Source organism: Macaca fascicularis, chromosome 10, assembly GCF_037993035.2.
Source record: "Macaca fascicularis isolate 582-1 chromosome 10, T2T-MFA8v1.1".
Classification (NCBI taxonomy): domain Eukaryota; kingdom Metazoa; phylum Chordata; class Mammalia; order Primates; family Cercopithecidae; genus Macaca; species Macaca fascicularis.
The window spans coordinates 12,288,426-12,309,560 of record NC_088384.1 but is presented as its reverse complement, the minus strand read 5'-3'; the positions used below and the strand labels follow the sequence as shown (position 1 = coordinate 12,309,560).

General features: G+C 54.9%; 1 protein-coding gene across 4 annotated transcripts in view; it reads left to right on the top strand.

Moving 5' to 3' along the window:
• Positions 1-1,529: 1,529 nt before the first annotated feature.
• Positions 1,530-21,135, top strand: part of SYNGR1 (synaptogyrin 1) — a 33,670-nt gene continuing 14,064 nt past the window's right edge. For all 4 annotated transcript variants that reach the window (XR_010578336.2, XM_045363597.2, XM_045363596.2 and 1 more), the window contains exon 1: positions 1,530-1,662. Coding sequence is in view for 3 of the 4 variants with exons in the window: in XM_045363597.2 (XP_045219532.1) it covers positions 1,564-1,662 (99 nt within the window). In the remaining variant the exon portion in view is untranslated. The remainder of the gene's footprint in view (positions 1,663-21,135) is intronic.

Genomic DNA, 21,135 nt, shown 5'->3' with positions numbered 1-21,135 from the left:
CTCACTCTGTCCAAGTTGCTTACTGTAACTTCCACCTCCTGGGTTCAAGCGATTCTCCTTCCTCAGCCTTCCGAGTAGCTAGGACTACAGGTGTGTGCCGCCATGCCAGGCTCATTTGTGTATTTTTAGTAGAGATGGGGTTTCACCATGTTGGCCAGGATGGTCTTGATCTCTTGACTTCATGATCTGCCCACCTGAGCCTCCCAAAGTGCTGGGATTACAGGCGTGAGCCACCGCGCCCGGGCTTCTCTTGTGCTTTCTTCTAAAAGTTTTATATAGTCATAGTAGCACCTTATAAGTGTGCTGGATTAAATGCAGAAATGTATGTAAAGCCCTTAGAACAAGGCCTGGTAAAGACTAAACAATCAACTGAGTCTTAGATGGATATTGCCTATGTAATGTTTATAAGGAACACCCTCAGGCCCAGCACACATTTCCTCCACACAGATATTGTGTCCTGTCATCACAGAATGGCAGGATGCTAGAGAAGCAAAAGCCTCTACCCATATCCTCATCCAGCCTGCTCCTGGAACCAGTGAAGGTAACTGAAGACATAGAGAGGCCACAGAGCTACAGGGCAGCAGGAGAGCCAGCCCTGGAAGGTGGCCCTTCCCCTGCAGGGAGCACTCCTCCATCTAGCCTCTGTTTCCGTGAAACCTGGAGGTCTAGCCCAAGCTATGATGGGCTGATGGGGACTAGGCTCTGTTTACTGAGCACCTACTGTATGCCAGGCCCTTGGGTAAGGCACTGAATAAGTTAGACAACACCTGGGCCTCGGGAGCTCACGGACTAGCAGAGGAAGAGGCCATGAACAAACGATTGCGTAATTAATTGATGGATTCAGGAAAGGGGCAACGTTCTGGGGTAGGAGGGGATGGGGAAGAGGAAGTCTCAGCTGCCGCCTCTGTGCCAGGCCCCTCCAGGCTGGGGGTGGGAGGGTGCGCGGGCACAGGGACACAGATGACGTCATCGTAAGAGGCAGGGGAAAGGTGGTCCTGGGAGGTGGGGGCTGCTCTGGAGGGCTCTAAGAGGGTCATTCACTCGTGGTTCATTCATTCATTTGAGAAATACTCATGCGGCGCCTACTGTGTACCAAGCACCCCCTAAGAAGGACGAACACGGCTCCTGCCCTCTCACTATGTTTGGGGCCAAAGCGGCAGGAAACAGCCAAACAAATCAAGCATGAAGATGGTTTCAGCAGAGTCGACGGCTCGGAGGGGCTGCGACCGGGGCAGGGGACCGGGGATACGGAGCAGGGACACGGCCCGCACTTGATGCACACGCACCGCCCTCCCCCAACACTTTGCATGCAAAGAGGTCACCGCACTGGCTGCGAGCGCGCCCTGCGCCCCGGGCCGCCGCACGCGCGCCCCCGCGCCCGAGGTCGCGCGCCCGCCCAGCCCCCCGCCCGCGCCCCGCGAGCTGCGCCCGCCGCGCACGACGCCCCCTCGCGGGAGCCCTGGGCCGCCGGCCGCGCGCTCAGGGGAGGGGGCGGGGGCGCCGCGCACGCGCACGGGCCGGCGGCGCGCGCCGAGCGGGGGGCACCGCGCGGGTGCAGCCACGATGGAAGGGGGTGCGTACGGAGCGGGCAAAGCCGGGGGCGCCTTCGACCCCTATACCCTGGTCCGGCAGCCGCACACCATCCTGCGCGTCGTGTCTTGGGTAAGGACGGACTGGCCGGCGGCTCCGCCAGGCCGGGGTGGGGGTGTGGGCAAGGGCGGCGCGCCCGGACAGACCCGGACCCCACCGGGCCCCCGGCGGCGGCGCGGCGGCACGGCGGCTGGCGAGGAGCTGTCCTGCCTGCGGGGCCCGCTGCCGCTGCTCCTCCTTCCTGGGCCCCGGGCGGGCGGGAGCCCTGGCGCTCGCGGGAGACACCGCTCCCGCTCCCGGAGCCCTGGTTTCCTGGGGCCCCCGGTCCGTGCGCCCCCCTTCCCGCCCCGATTGCTGTGACCTCCAGGCGGCGGCTATGCAGCTAAAGGCTCGGATTGTGCGCGGCCGCCAGGGCGGACTGGGGACCGCGGGGACGGAGCCGGGGTTTAAGGTGGCCTTTTTAGAGGGTGGATCAGGGCGTGGACCATCTCGCTGGGGTGCACGCCGCGCCTGCGATGGACGTTGGAGGAGGAGAGGGTAGGGAACCGGGTTCGTATTGCCTAGCCCGGCCCGTGTGGAGCGATGAGTCGGGAGCTGGGTGCCTCTTTTCCACCCTGGAACTGCCTCTCCTTCTTGCGTGACCTTGGGAGCCACCCAGGAAATGTTCTCGAGAAATGAGGACTTCAATTCCAAGGTGGGGAGTGCCATCTCCTCTCTCATGCCTCAGTTTCCCGATTTATAGATAAGGTGGGAGGAGCCTTCTTGAGGCCCCCTTGGGCTCTGACATTTCATGAACCGGTAACACCCCTCCCACTCAGCATGCACCTGGATGCCCATGGCGGGTGTCTGGGAGAAAGGTCTGCTCCCACAGTGAAGAGGCCAGGGTGGCCTCCAGCCCAGCTGAGGGGCAGGGTCCTCAGTGCGGAGGGCTGAGTGGGACTCTTGTTCAGTCAGGTGGTCAGGGGAGGATGGGTCAGAGACAGGGAGCACAGAGGGAGGAGTTCAGGTGCCTTGAGTGTCACCCCATGGAAAGAAGCCCTGCTGGGGTCTGAAGAGGGGGTTCCTGGGGCTCCCTGGGGTTGGCTGGCTGTAACCCAGAAACCCCCACTCTAGGTTCTGGCCTCTCCAGGCCTGGGGCCCATTCCTGATGGGCTCAGACTAGAAGGGCTTGGACTGGGGATGCTGGGCAGGGGCACTGTCAGGGACCCCAGGGGCTACCCCAAGGCCAACTGTGACCTCAGGGTGCTCAAGCTCCCTCGTTTCCTTGGTTTTCAGGGTCTGGTTGGTAGGATGGCTTGGGTATGTATCCCTGGCCTGCCAAGGATGACCCCATTTAAAGCCTTTTCTTCTCAAATGCCATCAGATGGGAGCTCTTTGAGGGCAGGAAAGCCTAATTCCTTTAGCCTTTATGTCAGCACCTGCACAGAACCTGGCACCCCAGCACATCTGTGAGTGTTTGTGGCTCTGAATTCATTCATCTGTGCCAGTCTCCTGCTCCCCAGATGCCCCGACAGACCCTTGGCAAAGGTGGGAGCCCTGGGGGGCACCTGCCGGATCAGGCGGGTGGGCTGTGTTCACTGCTTCAGTCTGCCTGCCCCTGGGCCTCTGGCCTGGAAGGGCGAAGCCGCTGGCTTTGTGAGGGGGCGTGGACATTCTGTCTGTTTGGGTCATTTCTGCCTGTGATACCTTCATTTAGCAAAGCTTTATTGAATCTGCTGGTCCCTGAGGGAAGGCAGCGTGACTCAGAAGCAGCCCTTGTTCTCAGGAAGCCACCGTCACACTGGGAAGTGAGCCAGGTGCCCCTAGGCAGAGGCCACAAGAGCCAGGAGAGGGGTCTCCCTGCTGTGGAATCAAATTTCATGGTGAAGGTAATGTCAGATTGGGCCTGGTGGGATGAGGATTTACACGTGTGCACATCCAGGGGCGAGGACGTGGAAAGCAGGAGGAAGGATCAGCCCCTCTGAGCATCCGTGGGGTGCAAGACCACACATAGCCACCCAGCTGGTTCCCCAACACTAGAGGAAGCTGAGGCTCAGCAAGGCCAAGTGCCTGGCCCAAGGTCACTAAGCATGTAAGTGGCAGACGAGCATTTGAGCCTAGGTCTTCCTGTCTCCAAAGCATAGTTCTCCCCCTGGGACAGGGAAGAGTCCAGAATCCTGGAGTGTCAGGATTGGAAAGGACACAAAGGTCACGTGTGCCAACCAATGCTCAAACAACGCCACAACCTCCCAACCCTGCTCACACACGTGGATACAAGGCGCTCACTACTTTTGTCGAACCAAGAGATAGGCTGATTGACACCTTTAAAAGTAGCTTTTTTTCCTGATCAAAGTAACACCTGCCAATTATTGGAAAGTATAAAATTCACGTGTGATGGTTGCACGGTAGGAATGTACTTAACACCACTGAAATGGTGAAGATGGCAAATTGTATGTTACGTGTATTTTCCCACAACAGAAAAAGTTTGGTGGGGGGTGGTAATCATGTGATACCACCACTTAGGGAGGGCTGCAGTGAATATGGGGCTGTTTCCTTCTGGTCTTTTAGAGACGGTGTGGTGTGCTGAGCCATTTAAACACATCAGGAGCTGCGGGGGATGCAGCCGGTGCCTGCTCTTGGGCCTCACAACACAGGGCAGAGCAAGTGAAGACTGACCTCCAGGACTAGGGTGACCCGTTTATCCTGGTGTGCTGGAACTTCCTGCCTTTAGCATTCCAAGAGGCCCTCAATCCAGACAAACAGGGACAATTAGTCACCCTGTCCAGGACTCCTGGACAACCCAGACCTCTACCACAGCCCTGGAGGGGCCCTACCAGTATGTGCATGTGGACCTGTGATTTTTTTTTTTTTTTTCTTTTTTTGAGACGGAGTCTTGCTCTGTCCTCCAGGCTGGAGTGCAATGGTTTGATCTCGGCTCATTGCAACCTCCGCCTCCCAGGTTCAGGCAACTCTCCTGCCTCGGCCTCCCAAGTAGCTGGGATTACAGGCACACACCACCACGCCCAGCTAATTTTTGTACTTTTAGTAGAGATGGGGTTTCACCATGTTGGCCAGGCTAGTTTCGAACTCCTGACCTCAGGTGATCCACCCGCCTTGGCCTCCCAACATGCTGGAATTATAGGTGTGAGCCACCACACCCTGCCTAGACCTGGGATTTTTGTAAAATTTGTAAGAGAAATATTTTTTTTTTCCTGCTGCTTTTCCAAAAGAGGGCCTCCAAATCATGTAAGCTTCAGGGCCTCACCAACCTGGACCTACCCTGGAACCCAAGCCCTCCCAGTCCCTGGGTCAGCCTGCGCAGAAGCAGGGCCTCCGGGACCTGGCTTGTCTCTTTTTAATTTTTTTAGAGACAGGATCTTGCTGTGTTGCCCAGGCTGGTCTCAGACTCCTGGGCTCAAGTGATCCTCCCACCTCAGCCTTCTGAGTAGCTGGGATGACGAGGCGAGGCGTGGGCCACTGCATCCGGCATGGCTTGTCTCTCGACTAAGGCTTTCTCACCTCTTGGTGTCATCGCCCCGGTGGCAGATCAGCTGCCACTCCTGGCACCCCCAGGCCACAGCTGTGACCTTCAGTAAGCGTCCCCTCCCCACCCTCTGTGCCTCAGTCTTCCCACCCGAACTGGTCTGGGCTGGGGCAGAAGTGCCTGATCTGTTGCGCTGTGACTGCAGCCTGTCAGTGACTCATTTCTTTGTTCTAAAGCCAGATGGGAAAAAGAGGAGTTACAGCAAGGAGCTAAACTGATTCAATAGAAAGGACCACCTTTTATTTGGAGTTTATATTCTTTTTTGCAGGGGGCTAAAATGGACTATAGGGAATGAATGTCAGTGCTGGTAGATGAGTTTTTTGTTTTTGTTTTTTTTGAGATGGAGTCTTTCTCTGTCGCCCAGGCTTTGGCTCACTGCAACCTCTGCCTCCCGGTTTCAAGTGATTCTCCTGCCTCAGCCTCCTGAATAGCTGCGATTACAGGCACCTGCCACCACGCCCAGCTACTTTTTTAATTTTTAGTAGAGACAGGGTTTCGCTCTCTTGGCCAGGCTGGTCTCAAACTCCTGACCTAGTGATCCACCCGCCTCGGCCTCCCGAAGTGCTGGGATTCCAGGCGGGAGCTGCCGCGCCCAGTTGATGTTTCTTTAGTTCTCCATTTTGACAAAATGAAAATGATAAAATGTTTGAAATGTTGCCATTTTCAGGGTTCATTTTTTAAGGGCTTTGGCTGTAATACCACATGGTTCTGTAAGTGGAGTGGGTATCTTCCCCCCCATTTTACAGATGACAGAATTAAGGCTCAGCCTGGAGAAGTGACTTGTGCTAGCTCAAGGCCTGGGCTTGTCAGAGCCTTGGTTTGAACCCGGCCTACCGGGTTCCACGTTCTATGTACTCCCTGTGGCTTCCCTGCCTGGATCTCCATGACACCAAGGGGTGGCCTGAGGGAGGTGGCTTTGTACCCCTGGTTTTATCCACCCCCCACCCCCCCCATCATCTCAAGTGAACACTGAATAAAAAAAGCTGAACTTGGCCAGGTGAGGTGCCTTACGCTTATAATCCCAGCACTTTGGGAGGCCAAGGCGGGCGGACCACTTGAGGTGGAGAGAGGGGCTGTGAGCAGATCAAGGGTATTTCAGAAGCTCGTGTAGAAGCTTGGTTTGGAGAGGGCTCTGTGGCTGGAAATGTATGGTCACATCCAGCCTGTCCTCTCCCAGTACCGGGCACAGCCCTGTCACCTAGACAGGAGGGTGGACCCGTGGCCCTCATTTGGCATTTATTGCTGACCACCCTGCAGTGTTTCTCGCCTTTTCACCTCCTGTGGCCGGCTCCTCTGCTGCTGCTTCTCTCTCAGGTCTAGGACAGGGTCAGCTGCAAGGAGACCCCCAGGAGGTGACAGATTTCTGCTGTGTCTTGGGCACTTCCTCATGTCCAGGGACAGCCCAGGGGCAGCCTGGTGAGCCTGAGAAAGCCTGGGGCATCAGGGGCAGGGCCATCAGAGTGGGACCTTGGAAAATCCCTACCTCTTTCAGCCTCAGTTGCCTCACCTGTAACATGGGATTGAAGGGCCTGGGTTTGGGGAGGCTGCGAGGGCTTATGAAAATTCTAATTTTGGCTGGGTGCAGTGGCTCATGCCTGTAATCCCAGCACTTTGGGAGGTGGAGGCAGGTGGATCACCTGAGGTCAGGTGTTCAAGAGCAGCCTGGCCAACATGGTGAAACCCTGTCTCTACTAAAAATACAAAAATACAAAAAATTAGCCAGGCGTGGTGGCGGGCGCCTGTAGTCCTAGCTACTTGGGAGGCTGAGGCACGAGAGTCACTTAAGCCCTAGAGGCAGAAGTTGCAGTGAGCCGAGAACATGTCATTGCACTCCAGCCTGGGCTAAAAGAGTGAAACTCTATTTCAAAATAAATAAATAAATAAAAATAAAGGAAAAGAAAATGCAAGTTTTTTTGGTTTGTGTTTTTTTTTCTTCAGATTGGAGGGCAGTGGCACGATCTTAGCTCACTGCAGCCTCTGCCTCCCAAGTTCAAGCAATTCTCCTGCCTCAGACTCCAGGGTAGATGGGATTACAGGCGTGTGCCACCGTACTGGACTAATTTTTGTATTTTTAGTAGAGACAGGGTTTCATCATGCTGGCCAGGCTGGTCTTGAACTCCCGACCTCAAGTGTTCTGCCCGCCCCAGCCTCCCAAAGTGCTTGGATTACAGGTGTGAGCCACCTCACCCAGCCTGAACGCAAGTTTAAAAGGCCTGCTGTACATCTGCTGTGGTTGGTTTTGTTATCCCCTCCTTAGATGAGAAGCTGAGGCCCAGAGAGGTTAACTGGAGTCGCTGGGATGGGAACCCATAGCTCCTGCTCCAGGGAGTCCCCAGCCATGTGGGGAGTCCCACATGAGCAGCACGTGCAAAGCTGTTGGGCGGGCCTGAGCCCCAGAGAGAAAAAACAGAGGCTGGGAGAGGAAGGGAAGAGAGGAGGAGAAGCCAGGAGGGGGAGGGAGGGAGGAAGGGAGAGGCAGATGGCAGGGCTGTTGGAGGGAGCCACACTTGGCACCCAGACCGGAAGAACCAGCTGTCAGGTGGGAGGGGAGGCAGAGCAGGCGCTGGGGAGTGCCTTGGCCTGGAGACCTGAGGCTGCGTTCTACACCCTGTCTGCCTGTGATTGGCCGTGTGACTGGAGCGAGAGGCCGATGCTGTCCTGGCCTGAGTTTCCCCATCTGTCAAATGGGAAGAGGATAGTTGGATTGCTCTGGTGGTTCCCAACTTTTCCACCCTTGAAGAACCTCAGTCTTGCTCCTAGTGGACTCCAGGTTGGGAACTTTGGATTGGTCAGTCTTTAGAGAAGTGATGTTGGGGCCAGGTGTGGTGGCTCAAGCTTGTAATCCCAGCACTTTGGGAGGCCGAGGCAGTTGACTCACTTGACATTAGGCTGGTTTGAGACCAGCCCGGCCAACATGGTGAAACCCTGCCTTTACTAAAAATACAAAAATTAGCCGGGTGTGGTGGTGCCTAGGATTATGCTTGTAATCCTAGCTACTCGGGAGACTGAGGCACGAGAATCACTTGAACCGCGAGGTGGAGGTTGCAGTGAGCCGAGATCCTGCCACTGCTTTCCAGCCAGGGCAACAGAGTGAGACTCTGTTTCAAAAAAAAAAAAAAGTGATGTTTGGAGCCATCCCCTCATGCTTTGCGGGGGCCTGCAGCAGAGGGGAGCCTGGGCCCCAGGTCTATCCATGGGAGCAGAGCAGACGGCGTCAGCTGGAGCCTGGAAGGGCAGTCATGCCCTGTGTTTTGGGAGAACCTTCCCTTCCAGGGATGGAGATTTGCTCAGCTCTCTGCTGCTGATGGAGCAGGGGCCAGGTGAAGGGGACTGGGAGGGAGGGGCGGCTGTGTAGCTGGGACAGCCCCAAGCTGTCTGACCCAAGCTGCAATAATGCAGGAACTTTAACAAGCTGGGGTTCCTCCAGTACCTCACAGTCCAGGGGGCAAGAGTTCCTGAGCCTTCAGCCCCTTCTAGAATGTCCCTGACACCTTTTGTAAATTGCACTGTTACCTGGCCTCCCCCAGACCCTGCTTCCTGCAGCCTGCTCAGTGGGGGCCTCTTTATCCCTCAGACCCTCCCTCACTGGGCCTACAGGTCGAGGGTCCTTCTCGTTCCTGAGGCCACTTCCAGGCCATTGTCCCTCAGCTTTGAATCTCACACCAACACTGGGTCGCCCACTCCCCTTCATGATGAGGCGGCTCCAGGCCACTTTGCCCGTTCTTCAAAGATGCCTACCCAGGTCGGGCGCGGTGGCTCACGCCTGTTATCCCAGTACTTTGAGAGGCCGAGGCGGGCGGATCACGAGGTCAGGAGATCGAGACCATCCTGGCTAACACAGTGAAGCCCTGTCTCTACCAAAAAAAAAACCAAAAACAAAAACAAAAACAAAAACTAGCTGGGCGTGGCAGCGGGCGCCTGTAATCCCAGCTACCCGGGAGGCTGAGGCAGGAAAATGGCGTCAACCCGGGAGGTAGAGCTTGCAGTGAGCCAAGATCGCACCACTGCACTCCAGCCTGGGCGACAAAGCAAGACTCCGTTTAAAATAAAATAAAATTAAAATAAAATAAAATAAAATAAAATAAAAATAAAAAGATGCCCACCCTGGCTCGGTGTCAGCCCTCTCCAGCACTACTCCTGCTCCAGTCCTGGTCATTGGAGTGTTTATTTCTGTGACCCTTCCCACACCCTTGCCTCCTCTCCCTGCGTGGTCTTGTCCGCCAGCCTCAGCCACTGTCACAAGCTGGACACTAGCTAAGCCTGGCCCTGCTTTCCCAGTAGCCTCTCGCACTTCCTGATCCTTCTTCCAGGCGTCTCCTCCAACCTTCCTACCTTTCCACCTCCCTCTCCCTCCCCTGATCCTAGGTCCTTGGGCCTGGGGCCTCTGAACCGCTGATCTTCCCCTGTGCAATGGCCCTCAGCACCCCTTGGTCCCTGCTGTCCCCCTTCCCACCTCCCGGTGGCCACGTGCTGCAGCTCCAGCCCTTCTGTGCATCACACTCACCTGGCACAGCTCTGGTTAAATTCGGTCCTAGGCGTCTTCACACCTGCCCACCTCCTCCTAGACTATCTCCCCTGTTCTGGTGGCCCAGGCCAGCCTGGCTGCAGCCTAGTGAGCCTGTTTCTCTCACCTACTCGTGGACACACGTCCATCAATTCTCTCTCCCTCTTTCTCTCCTCCACCCTCAGTTTCGCCCTCTCTACTCTTGGCTCTTCCGCATCAGCTTGCAAATGTGCGTGATTCCCCATCTCAGGAAGACACTCCCTCACCCATTTCTCTGGTCCTTCAGAAGAGTTGTCACCGTCTCCAGGGTTTCTTCTGCAGTCTCCCACACGCACTCCCCACGGGCTCTCTCTCCCCTCCTCGCCATCTTCCCAGGCTCATTCCTGACCTTCACATTGCCAGTCTCACGGCCGACTGTTATTGATGGATCTCTCAGCAGCATCTGGCAGCTGTGAGGGGTTTATGCATCCTCCCTTGAATCCAAACAGCCGCAGAATGTGGACACCCTCACCCCGCTTGTCCCTCTTTAATATACATGCTGAGCACGGGCCGGATGAGGTGCCTGGTCTGCAGGGACGGCTGACAGTCTAGTGGAGGGAAATGTGACAGAAACCCGTTAAAATATGGAGATGAGGCCGGGCGCCGTGGCTCAAGCCTGTAATCCCAGCACTTTGGGAGGCCGAGACGGGCGGATCACGAGGTCAGGAGTTCGAGACCATCCTGGCTAACACGGTGAAACCCTGTCTCTACTAAAAAATACAAAAAACTAGCCGGGCGAGGTGGCGGGCGCCTGTAGTCCCGGCTACTCGGGAGGCTGAGGCAGGAGAATGGCGTAAAAACCCGGGAGGCAGAGCTTGCAGTGAGCTGAGATCTGGCCACTGCACTCCAGCCTGGGCGACACAGCGAGACTCCGTCTCAAAAAAAAAAAAAAAAAAATATGGAGATGAGCACAGATCCTTAGAGAGGGACAGGCAGGTGACACCAGCATTGAGTCAGCGTTGAGAGGGCAGGAGCCAGCCGGGCAGAGAAGGGGGAAGGAGGAAGAGCGAGGGCAAAGGCTGAAAGGCCTGGCAGAGCAGAGACAAGGCTGTCGCCCCTGCTGGGGGGTATGCTTGGAGGGCAAGAACTGTATCTGTCATAGCCCCAGGGCTATGTTGGTTCCAGGCATCTCCTAAGGGCCCCACCTATGAATGGATGAGGCGGGAACTGCACTGATCAGTCTTCCTCCTAGCCACTGTTCTGCTTCAGGTGTCCCAACTGGCCTTTAGGGCCCTGCCTCCCCGTGAAGCCTTCCTGGATTCTCCCAAGCTTGCGCTCCCCTCCCTGCTTCCCTTGGGCTCTGTGGGGATGACTGACAGAAATCTCAAAACGGGGAGCTTTCCCCTTCTGTGCCTTTCTTCACTGGAAGGTGAGGCAGGGCCTGGGACCAGATTATTTCCCTGATGACCTGGAATTTGCACAGCAGGAGAGAAACCAAACAACATCAGGCATGCAGGGACTGGCAGGGTGGAGGCAGGCACTGGGATGAGGAAAAGCAGACAGAACTGGATAGGTTAACCCTGCCCTTTTTCTTTTTCTTTTCTTTTTTCTTTTTCTTTTCTTTTTTTTTTTTTTTTTTTTGAGATAAAGTCTTACTCTGTCGACCAGGCTGGAGTACTGTGGCACGATCCCAACTCACTGAAACCTCCACCTCCTGGGTTCAACCGATTCTCCTGCCTCAGCCTCCCAAGTAGCTGAGATTACAGGCATCCACCACTATGCCTGGCTAATTTTTTTTTTTTTTTGTATTTTTAGTAGAGATGAGGTCTCACCATGTTGGCCAGGCTGATCTCGAACTCCTGACCTCAAGTCATCCACCCGTCTTTGCCTCCCAAAGTGCTGGGATTACAGGCATGGGCCACCACGCCTGGCCAACCCTGCCCTTCTTACCAACTGAGAGACCTCACAGAGCCTCAGTGGCCACATCTATAAAATGGGTACAACAGTGCCTACCCCAGAAGTCTTGGGTCATGTAAATGAGGTCTAGCCCTGAAGGGCTCTGCAGTGTTTGGTTGGCATTTACACCCCTTTCCAGGTGGTGATGTTGCTCCCCTCTCCCACCTCTTCTATGCCTCTGAAAGGGCAGAGGTGATAAGATGTGGGGTGAAGAAGGCCCTGGGGGGTACAGGATTATGGGGATGGCGGTCCAGCTACTTCTGCCACTGATAGTAAGGCCCTGGGCCAGTCAAGCGAGCCCTCTCTGGGTCTTCATTTCCTCCTTTCTCTCCTTTTTTTTTTTTTTTTTGTACAGACGAGGTCTCACTATGTTCCCTAGGCTGGTCTCAAACTCCTGGGTTCAAGTGATTCTCCTGCCTCGGCCTCCTGCATAGCTGGGATTACAGTCATGAGCCACTGTGCCCAGCCAATTTCCCCCTTTTTCATGAGGCTCCAAGGGCCCCTTGAGGTTACTCAGCCAGAGGAGAGGAACATGGGGCATACTGGAAAGAGGGAGGGCCGGGCAGATCACGCAGGCCCAGCCTCAGCACCATGGGGAGGCTGGGGTCTTCTCACCCAGGCCCTGCCCAGCGGAGCCCACTCCACCCCCACCGTCCAGCACTCCGAGGGGACGGCTTGCAGAGATTACGCCTAATCCCCAACAGGTCACTTCCAAGGCTGCACAACCCGGTGTGAGGCAGGGGTGGAGGAGGGGCCCGGAGCCCCACCTGCCCCACCCCCACCTATTCCCCCAGGCGAGGCTCTTCAGGAAACCAAGGGGCTGCTCAACACCCATCATGTGTCCATGCGGCTTCAGCCGTTTTCCTCACATGACCTTGGGGGGAGGCAAGGCCCCGTTCCTGTGAAGGGGGGCCCTTGGCAGTCTGACTCATTTCTCAAAGCGTGACCGCTCCTTTCTTCCCTCAGCCTTTCCCAGGAGGCAGGATGGATGCCTGCACCAGGACAAGGGCAGGAAGGCTGGGTTCAGCTTGTGGGGAGAAGACTCGGCAGCCCCCTTTCCAGGGAGTGAGCTCCCTGTGCACAGGGGTGTGCAAGTGGAGGTGCCAGCCAAGGATGCTGAGGAGGGGATAATTCTCCTGCCCGCCATGTGCCAGCCAGGCCTCTCTATCAGACCTCCCCTCGAAGGCTTTCCTGACCCTCTCCCTGGGTCTGGGGGAGAGACATACACCCAACCACTGAACCACCAAATAGCAGAGAAGTTATATAGTTACCGAGAAGTTAAATGTTACCGAGAACCTTTAGCACTGGAGAATACTTGAGATCTGGAGTCTGGTCTGGAAGGCTTCTCTGGGGAGGTGTCTTTTGCATTGTAGATGTGGATGTTGAGGAACCAGCTGAGGGAAGATCTGAACAAATACAGGCATCCCAGGCGGAGGAAAGAGCGAGTGTGAAGGCCCTGAGGCAGGAATGAACTCAGGAGGGCTTGGGAGGGAAGTACTGGGAAGCTTCAGAGGCAGGCAGGAGCCCTGGGGTGTGGTGGGAGAAGGTCTTTACCCAGGCAGGGGTCGGTGGGTGAGCATCGATCCAAGAGTCTAGAGCTGGGGGGTGACATGTCCTGACTTAGGTTTAAGGGGATTGTCTGGCTGCTATGAGGGGACAGAGTGTGGGGGTGCAAGTGGACATATGGGCTGCTGTCATTGCCTGGAGAGGGGTGACAGTGGCCGGCCCCCGGGTGGAGGGACTTGACAGTTTCGGGAGGAGGCTGAAGCTGCTGGCCCGAATGTCAGACTGGTTGGAGGGGTCGAGTATGAGCCCAGGACTAGGGCCCAGCAGCTGGTGCTGAGGAGGCTGAGAGAGCCTGGGATACTGGAGGAAGGACTCGTGGCCCAAGCAGGGGGACCTCAGGGCCATTCTAGGGTGATGGACTTTATCTTCAGCCTGCAGAAAGACTGTTGAAGTTTGGAGTGGCTGAGATCCCCCTGGCTGCTGCCTGGGGACTGCCTGAAGGAGTCTGGAGAGGAGGCTGTGGTGGTGTCAGCACCTGGGCATGGGCGGGGCCAGCTGCCTGGCTGCCTGTGCCGCAGGGCAGGGACCAGGGCTCCCCCGAGCCACCCAGCTCAGGGATGTTCCTGCGCAGGGCAAAGTAGACAGTTCTGTTTGGAGCTGGGAGGACAGAGTGCACGGGCTCCAGATGTCATCTGTCTGCAGCTTATCTGGGGAGAGCCAGCATTTGTCTAAAGACGTTTAAAACCAGGCCCCTAGGAGGTTCCTGGCAACGTAACAGTGATCTCAGCCACCCCCATGCTGGCTGGGCACAGCTCGCCCTGAGCTTTCGTTAGCCAACGCCCTGCAGTGGGTCCTAGGCACACCCTGGGTGGTCTGTCTGCAGAGGGGAGATACCATCTCCCATCAAGTAAAGTGAGCCCAGTGTCCTTTTGCACTGCGGGACACAGGGCTCAGGACCAGCAGGTGTGCCTCCTTGGTCTCATGTTGACCTTAGAGTTTGGGATTCTGGAATTCGATCCTTCATGGGTAGGCAACTGGACACAGAGGTCGTGGGTGAGCTGGAGGAGCAGGCCCGGATGTGAGACAGGTTCCCCATTTACCTGCTGTGGGCCAGCCAGAGGCAGGGTCTCTCTGAGCCTTAGCCTCCCTGACTGTGAAATGCTCTAAGTATAAGACTGCTTTGTGGGGATGATTTCAGGTTTGTTTTTTCTTTGCAGATTTTTATGAGGATTAAAAGAGATGATTTAGGTGCCTTCTTCCACTGGCGCCAGCTCCGAGAAGGCTGTGGGCTGGTTCAGAGTCACAGGGTGGAGACAGACTTGTAAACAGGTCCTGGTCAGGAGTGCCCAAGGCTCAGGGTGGGAAAGAGTGACTGGAAAGTGGGGTGTCCCTGCAGGTGTCTGGGAGTCACTATATCCCAGCAGTGTTCAGAGGGCAAAGAGGAGTTCACTCCCATTGAAGATGGGGAAGGTAGGAGGGCAGCTGCAGAGCTGTCAGACAGCCTGAGGACACCACCCACCCTCAGCCCTCTGGGGTGGCTACATAGGGTGGGAAGGGGGACAGATGAGACCAGCGTAGACCACAAAGGGCTTGGTGCTTCTGGGGTCTCTGTTTCTATGTGTCTCTGAATCCAGTAGCCAAGGATCCTGAAATCCAAGATTCTGAGATTCCTTCTGATTTGTTTTTCTGAGTTTGACATAGATCTCCACCAAGCGCCATCTGGAATCCGTTTTTAAAAAAGACTCAGGATTGGATTTTAAAGAGGGCGGAAAAAAACCAAAGAGGCTTGGCAGGTTTACCTTGTGCCTTTTTTTAGCGTTTGCTTTAGCTCGAGGGAAGCTTGTTTTCCCTCTGCTTACTGGTGACCTGGGTCCTCCCTTGACCATCACCCCTCCGTCCTCTCCTGTTTCTGGGAGAGGCTCTGCCTCTGGCTCTGCCTCTGAAGACCTGTCTCCCTTCCCTGCAGCAGATCCACTTGTTGAATGAATTTCCCCCGGTGCTGTGGCTGCTGTGGCCAGTGTGGAATTTCATTCTGGTTTCATTTCCGGTTCTCCAGTGGCTCCTTGCGGCTGCTCTGCGTGCTCCTTGCTGTCCCTGCAGATCTGGCCTTAGCAAGTGACCCAGGGATGCTGCCTGGCACAGGGCACCAGCTTTGGATCCAGAGAGACTCAGGTTCAAGCCTCAACTCCACTCCTGCCCAGTTGCGAGGACTGGGCAGGTCCCTAGAAGCAGCTCTAGAATGGGAATAAGAATATTGAGCTGGTAGAGTCGAGATCATCCATTTCTGGGCACACAGCAGGCCCTGGGCAAGTCTCTGTTCCTCCTCCCATGTACTGTGAGTGGCTGAGGAGCAGAAACCTGAGGCTCGAGTCGTGCTTTGGGGGAGCTCCCACTCGGGGTAGGGGACAGCAGCTAAATGGAGAAGTTAAACCCTTGACATAGAGGGCAGCTGACAGTCTTGCAGGGGGTTCAGGAGACTGCAAGCGACTGGTTCTGTGTCCTCAGCGATGTTCATTCTCTTCCCCGAGCCTCAGTTTCCCCACTTGTGGACCAGCAGGCTGTAAGGGTGTGGCATTTGCAGGGAACGGCTCTGCTTCCCATTATCATTATTGAGCCTAAACTCCACGACTTCCTCCCCCATCTGCTCTTTTCTTTTCTTTTTCTTTTTTTTCTTTTTCTTTCTTTTTTTTTTTTTTAACCACACCTGGCTAATTTTTGTATTTTTAGTAGAGACGGAGTTTTACCATGTTGATCAGGCTGGTCTCGAACTCCTGACCTCAAGCAATCTGCCCACCTCAGCCTCCCAAAGTGTTGGGATTACATGAGCCACCGTGCTCAGCCCCTTCTTCTTCTTCTTCTTCTTTTTTTTTTTTTTGAGACAGAGTGTCCCTCTGTCCCCCAGGCTGGAGTATAGTGGTGCGATCAGAGCTTACTGTAATCTTCACCTCCTGGGCTCAGGCAATCCTCCGGCCTCAGCCTCTGCCTGGCTAATTTTTGTATTTTGGGTAGAGATGGGGTTTCACCATGTTGCCCAGGCTGGTCTCAAACTCCTGGGCCTACCCAGGAGTGATCACTCACCCTCAAGTGATCCACCTACCTCGGCTTCCCAAAGTGCTGGGATCACAGACGTGCGCCACCGTCCCCAGGTTTTTCACTCCTCCTCTCACGCCCCACGTCGGCTGTGTCTGCAGATGCTGGTGGCTTTCCTTTCAGAATATATTCAGGCCGGTCACGGTGGCTCACGCTTGTAATCCCAGCACTTTGGGAGGCCAAGGCGAGCAGATTTCCTGAGGTCAGGAGTTCGAGACCAACCTGGCCAACATGGTGAAAACCCATGTTTACCAAAAATATAAAAATTAGCTGGGCGCAGTAGTGCACACCTGTATTCCCAGCTACTCAGGAGGCTGAGGCAGGAGAATCACTTGAACCCAGGAGGCGGAAGTTGCAGTGAGCCGAGATTGAGCCCCTGCACTCCAGTCTGGGCGACAGAACAAGACTCCATCTCAAATACATACATACATATATATATATATATATATATATTCAGCACCCACCACTTCTCCCCAGCTCCACTGCCTGCACCAGCCCCAGGCCCATCCCTCACCTGGATGCTGCCGTAGCTCCTGGCTGGGCTGCTTGTGTCACCTTTACCACCAGTCTTTCCTCTCCATAGCAACCGGCCTGATTCTTCTTAAACCTAAGTCACATCAAGTCACTCAGCTGCTCTTCAGCTTGCAGTGTCTCCTGAACTCACCCTGGCTGTCGAGGCCAGCCCGTCCTCCCGCCAGCCTTGCCTCTTGGTGTCTCCCTCACTTGCTCAGCTCCCACCATGCGGACCTCTGTGCCACTCCTGAACACACCCAGCTTACTCGTACCCAGGGCCTTGGCACCTGTGACTGCTGCTTCCCTGGGCTCAGGTCCCTCACTGAGTCAGGCTTCTGCTCAAAGGTCGCTGCATCAGAGACCTCCCTGGACCACCAGTCCACCTCCTCTTGCTCTGCTTCATTCTTCGTGACGCTTGTCTCCCTCGGTGAGAACAGGGACCTCACACATCTTGTTCCCAACTGTGTCCTCAGCCTCTTGCACAGGTCTGGTACCTACTAGGTGCTCAGAAAATGTCGAGTGAACGAACCGCTGATGTCAAGCCCCAGAAGAGGCCTCCCAGGCCCCAGGGCAGGGCAGGCAGCTCACTCACTCCACTCCAGCAAACAAATAGCAAAATAGGTTGTAGCTCAGCCTGTAGCATGCGGTAGGGACAGTCAGTCTTCCAGCGAGGAAAACATGGAAAGGGGCCTGGGGCGTGCAAAGGTGGGGAGGCAGGTGGTAGGGGGAGTGAAAGGAGGTGAGACCCCAGGAGTTGTGGGCAGGGCCAGTGCATGAAGGGCCTTGACCCCATCCCTAAAAGCTTGGATTGTAGGCCGTGCGAGGTGGCTCACGCCTGTAATCCTAGCACTTTGGGAGGCCGAGGCGGGCAAATCACCTGAGATCAGGAGTTCAAGACCAGCCTGGCCAACATGGCACAACCCTGTCTCTACTAAAAATACAAAAATTAGCTGGGTATGGTGACGCATGCCTGTAATCCCAGCTACTTGAGAGGCTGAGGCAGGAGAATGGCTCGAACCCGGGAGGCAAAGGTTGCAGTGAGCCAAGGTCACACCACTGCACTCCAGCCTGCGCAACAGAGTGAGACCCTGTCTCAAAAAAAAAAAAAAAAAAAGTCCCCAGCACAGCCCACCAGGCCTTGTCCCGCTGCCTGTCCCATGTACTTAGTTCCCGGGTCACTGCTCCAACCACATTCCTTCTCACCTCACCGTGCAAAACCTTTTCCTGCCTTCGGCCTTTGCACTTTCTGTTCTTGTGCCAGGAACATGCTTTCCCCAGATCTTTGCAGGCCTGGATCATTCTTGTCTCCACCCAGAAGCCCTGCTTCAGGGCCCTTTTCCCTGGCCACCACTGCTCCCTCCCAGCGTTTGCCAGGGACCGCCATTGCCTCTGTGATCTGTTCCAGAGTTTAGTGACAGTCTAGCCTTCTGGGGCTGCTTACTCCTGGCTAACACGGTGAAACCCCATGTCCACTAAAAATACAGAAAATTAGTCGGGTATGGTGGCATGTGCCTGTGGTCCCAGCTACTTGGGAGGCTGAGGCAGGAGAATCCCTTGAACCCAGGTTCAAGCACCCTTGCCCTTCCTTGCATGCATGACCTCACTGATTCCTCACAATGCATCGTTGGTTTCGGTGCTATTGTTGCCCCCACTTGACAGATGCAGAAACGGAGGCTCAAGAGGTTAAGTCAGTGGCCTTAGGTCACCCCACTGGTCAAGTGGCCATGCCGGGATTCAGTGGGCCCAGGTCATCTGAGTCAGAGTCCTGCTCCCCACACAATCTGCTCCCACAGCAGGGTCTCTTGGACTGAATTACCGCCTGGTGCCCCTCCCAGCGCAGTGCCAGGAGCCGAGAAACTTGTGACCTGTGATGAATGCCTGACTGAGGCAGGTGTCTGCTGGGACCATGGGGCCCTGCCCGGTCCCTCCGACGCTGTTTTGCTCTTGCTCTGCACCCTCTTGGGGACACATCCTTTCCAGCACTTTCCTCCTGGCCTCTCTGAGGACTCCCTGCCTCTGTCACCCAGGAGAGCCTAGTCTTAATGGTTCCTCCTCTGCTGTCCTGAGGGCCCAGGCTTCTGCCTGCCTGTTTCCCCTCCCACCTCCTCTCTGTCTTTGGGGAGCCTGATACTGTTCTGGTTTTGGAAGGAGATCCACAGTTATTTTCAGCGGTGGCAGCAGTGGGGTATCCTCCAGCCCCCGGGAGCACGTGTCTGTTAGTAAGTGTTCGAGAGGGGCCTTCCTGGTGTCATTCCTCTTTTCTGGGGCCTCTAGAGAGGAAATGAACGTTATGAAAAGCTCTGCTCTGGGTACTTGCTCTAATTCTCCCATCAGCCCCAGAGGGGATGTTAATTTTTACAGAGGACCAGTCTGAGGCTTGGAGAGGCTAAGTCACTTGCCCGAGGCTACTCAGCATAAGCAGCAGGCCTTGGATTTGAATTGGCAGGTCTGTATGATTCCTCAGTGTCTGAAGTCTCTTTCTGATCAGGAGGCTTTTCTGTTCTGGTTTGGTGGCATCTGGTGACATCCAGGACTGGGCCTCAGATTCCCCACCTGACAGTTTTCTGGTAGGAGCCTTGGACTTGTTACAGTACATCAGTGCAAGGGGTTGTGTGACTAGCAGTCCATGGAGTTGTGCAGTCCACGGCCCAGGCAGCTGGCCATGTACTGCACATCTCCCAGTGTTCAGAGTCTGCCTTGCTTGTCTTGGTTTGTCAGTAACTCAGGAGCCCCTTTGACCATGGCTCTGAAGTCCTGACTTCAAGGGCGCTCCCCACTATGCCTCTGAGCACCAGACTTGAGACTGAGTCGAGCCACCTGATCCCCAGTCACACTGAGGCTACCCTCCCGGCCTTCCTCCCTGCTGGCCCTCTGCCTGATCCCTTGGGTCTCTGGGAGTAAATTCCACCCCTTCCTCAGGGCCCACCTGAGGCTGAGAGTCAGCTTGGCCAGGTGGAAAAGAACACAGGTCTGGGCATCAGGAGACCTGGGTTCAACTTCAGCCTCTGCTACTGACAACAGTGCCACCTTCTCTTTCTGAGCCTTAGTTTTTCTACTCTGCCAATTGGGGACAGTATAAATAGCTCTCTCCACTCAAGGGGTGATGGCTGCAGAGCCTGTGAGAGGCAGAGCTGTGGGTCCCGATGCCCTCATGGGTCTGAAGTCTCATGGTCATGGGGTCTTCCCAAATCAGAATTGGCAAATGGTGGCTCACGGGCCACCACTGCCCACCTCTGTGCCCATGGCTGAATCAGAACACAGCTTCAGAATCCTTTTTTTTTTTTTTACTGTGGCCAGATTAGCATAACATACCTTTTTAATGTTGTATAATTCAGTGTACATTTTTTTCTTTTTTATAATTTATATTTTATTTATTGTAGAGATGGGGTTTTGCTATATTGCCCAGACTGGTCTCAAACTCCCAAGCTCAAGCAATCCTCCCACCTCAGTCCCCCAACTAGTTGGGATCACAGGTGCATGCCACCGTACTCAGCTAATTTTTTTTTTTTTTTTTTTTTTTTTTTGAGACGGAGTCTCTGTCGCGCAGGGCTGGAGTACAGTGATGCAATCTTGGCTCACTGCAACCTTCACCTCACAGGTTCAAGCGATTCCTCTGCCTCAGCCTCCCGAGTAGCTGGGACCACAGGCACATGCCACCACGCCCGGCTAATTTTCTGTATTTTTAGTGGAGATGGGGTTTCACCATGTTAGCCAGAATGGTCTTGATCTCCTGACCTCATGACCCGCCCGCCTCGGCCTCTCAAAGTGCTGGGATTACAAGTGTGAGCCACTGCGCCCTGCCCATACCCAGCTAATTTTGGTATTTTTTGTAGAGATGTGGTTTTACAATGTTGCCCAGGCTGGCTGTTCCTTTTTATGGCTGGAAAATTGTCCAATGTATGGATGTACTACACTGTGTGCCCCCGTTCATCTGCTGGGCACGTTCAGGTCAGAATCCCCCTTAACACAAAGCATCCTAACCCAGTGGTCTCTAACCTTTTTTTTTTTTTTTTTTTTTTAGGCAGTGTCTTGCTCTGTCACCCAGGCTGGAGTGCAATGACACGATCTTGGCTCACTGCAACCTCCAACTCCCAGGTTCAAGCCATTCTCCTGTCACAGGCTTCCAAGTAGCTGGGATTACAGGCATGTGCCACCATGCCCAGCTGATTTTTTGTATTTTTAGTAGAGACAGGGTTTCACTGTGTTAGCCAGGCTAGTCTCGAACTCCTGACCTCAAGTGATCTACCCATCGTGGTCTCCCAAAGTGCTGGGATTATGGACGTGAGCCATAGCACCTGACCAGTCTCTAAACTTTTAATCATGTCTTCCTTTCAGGAAAAATGTTTGCACCAATCCTCCCATTCAATATAGATTTATTGGTTTTATATATGCTGCTACTGTACTAATATATCCTGTGCATTATAAAATCCCTGTAAACTATAGACATCTTAAAGAGGTAAGATAATATTAAGAA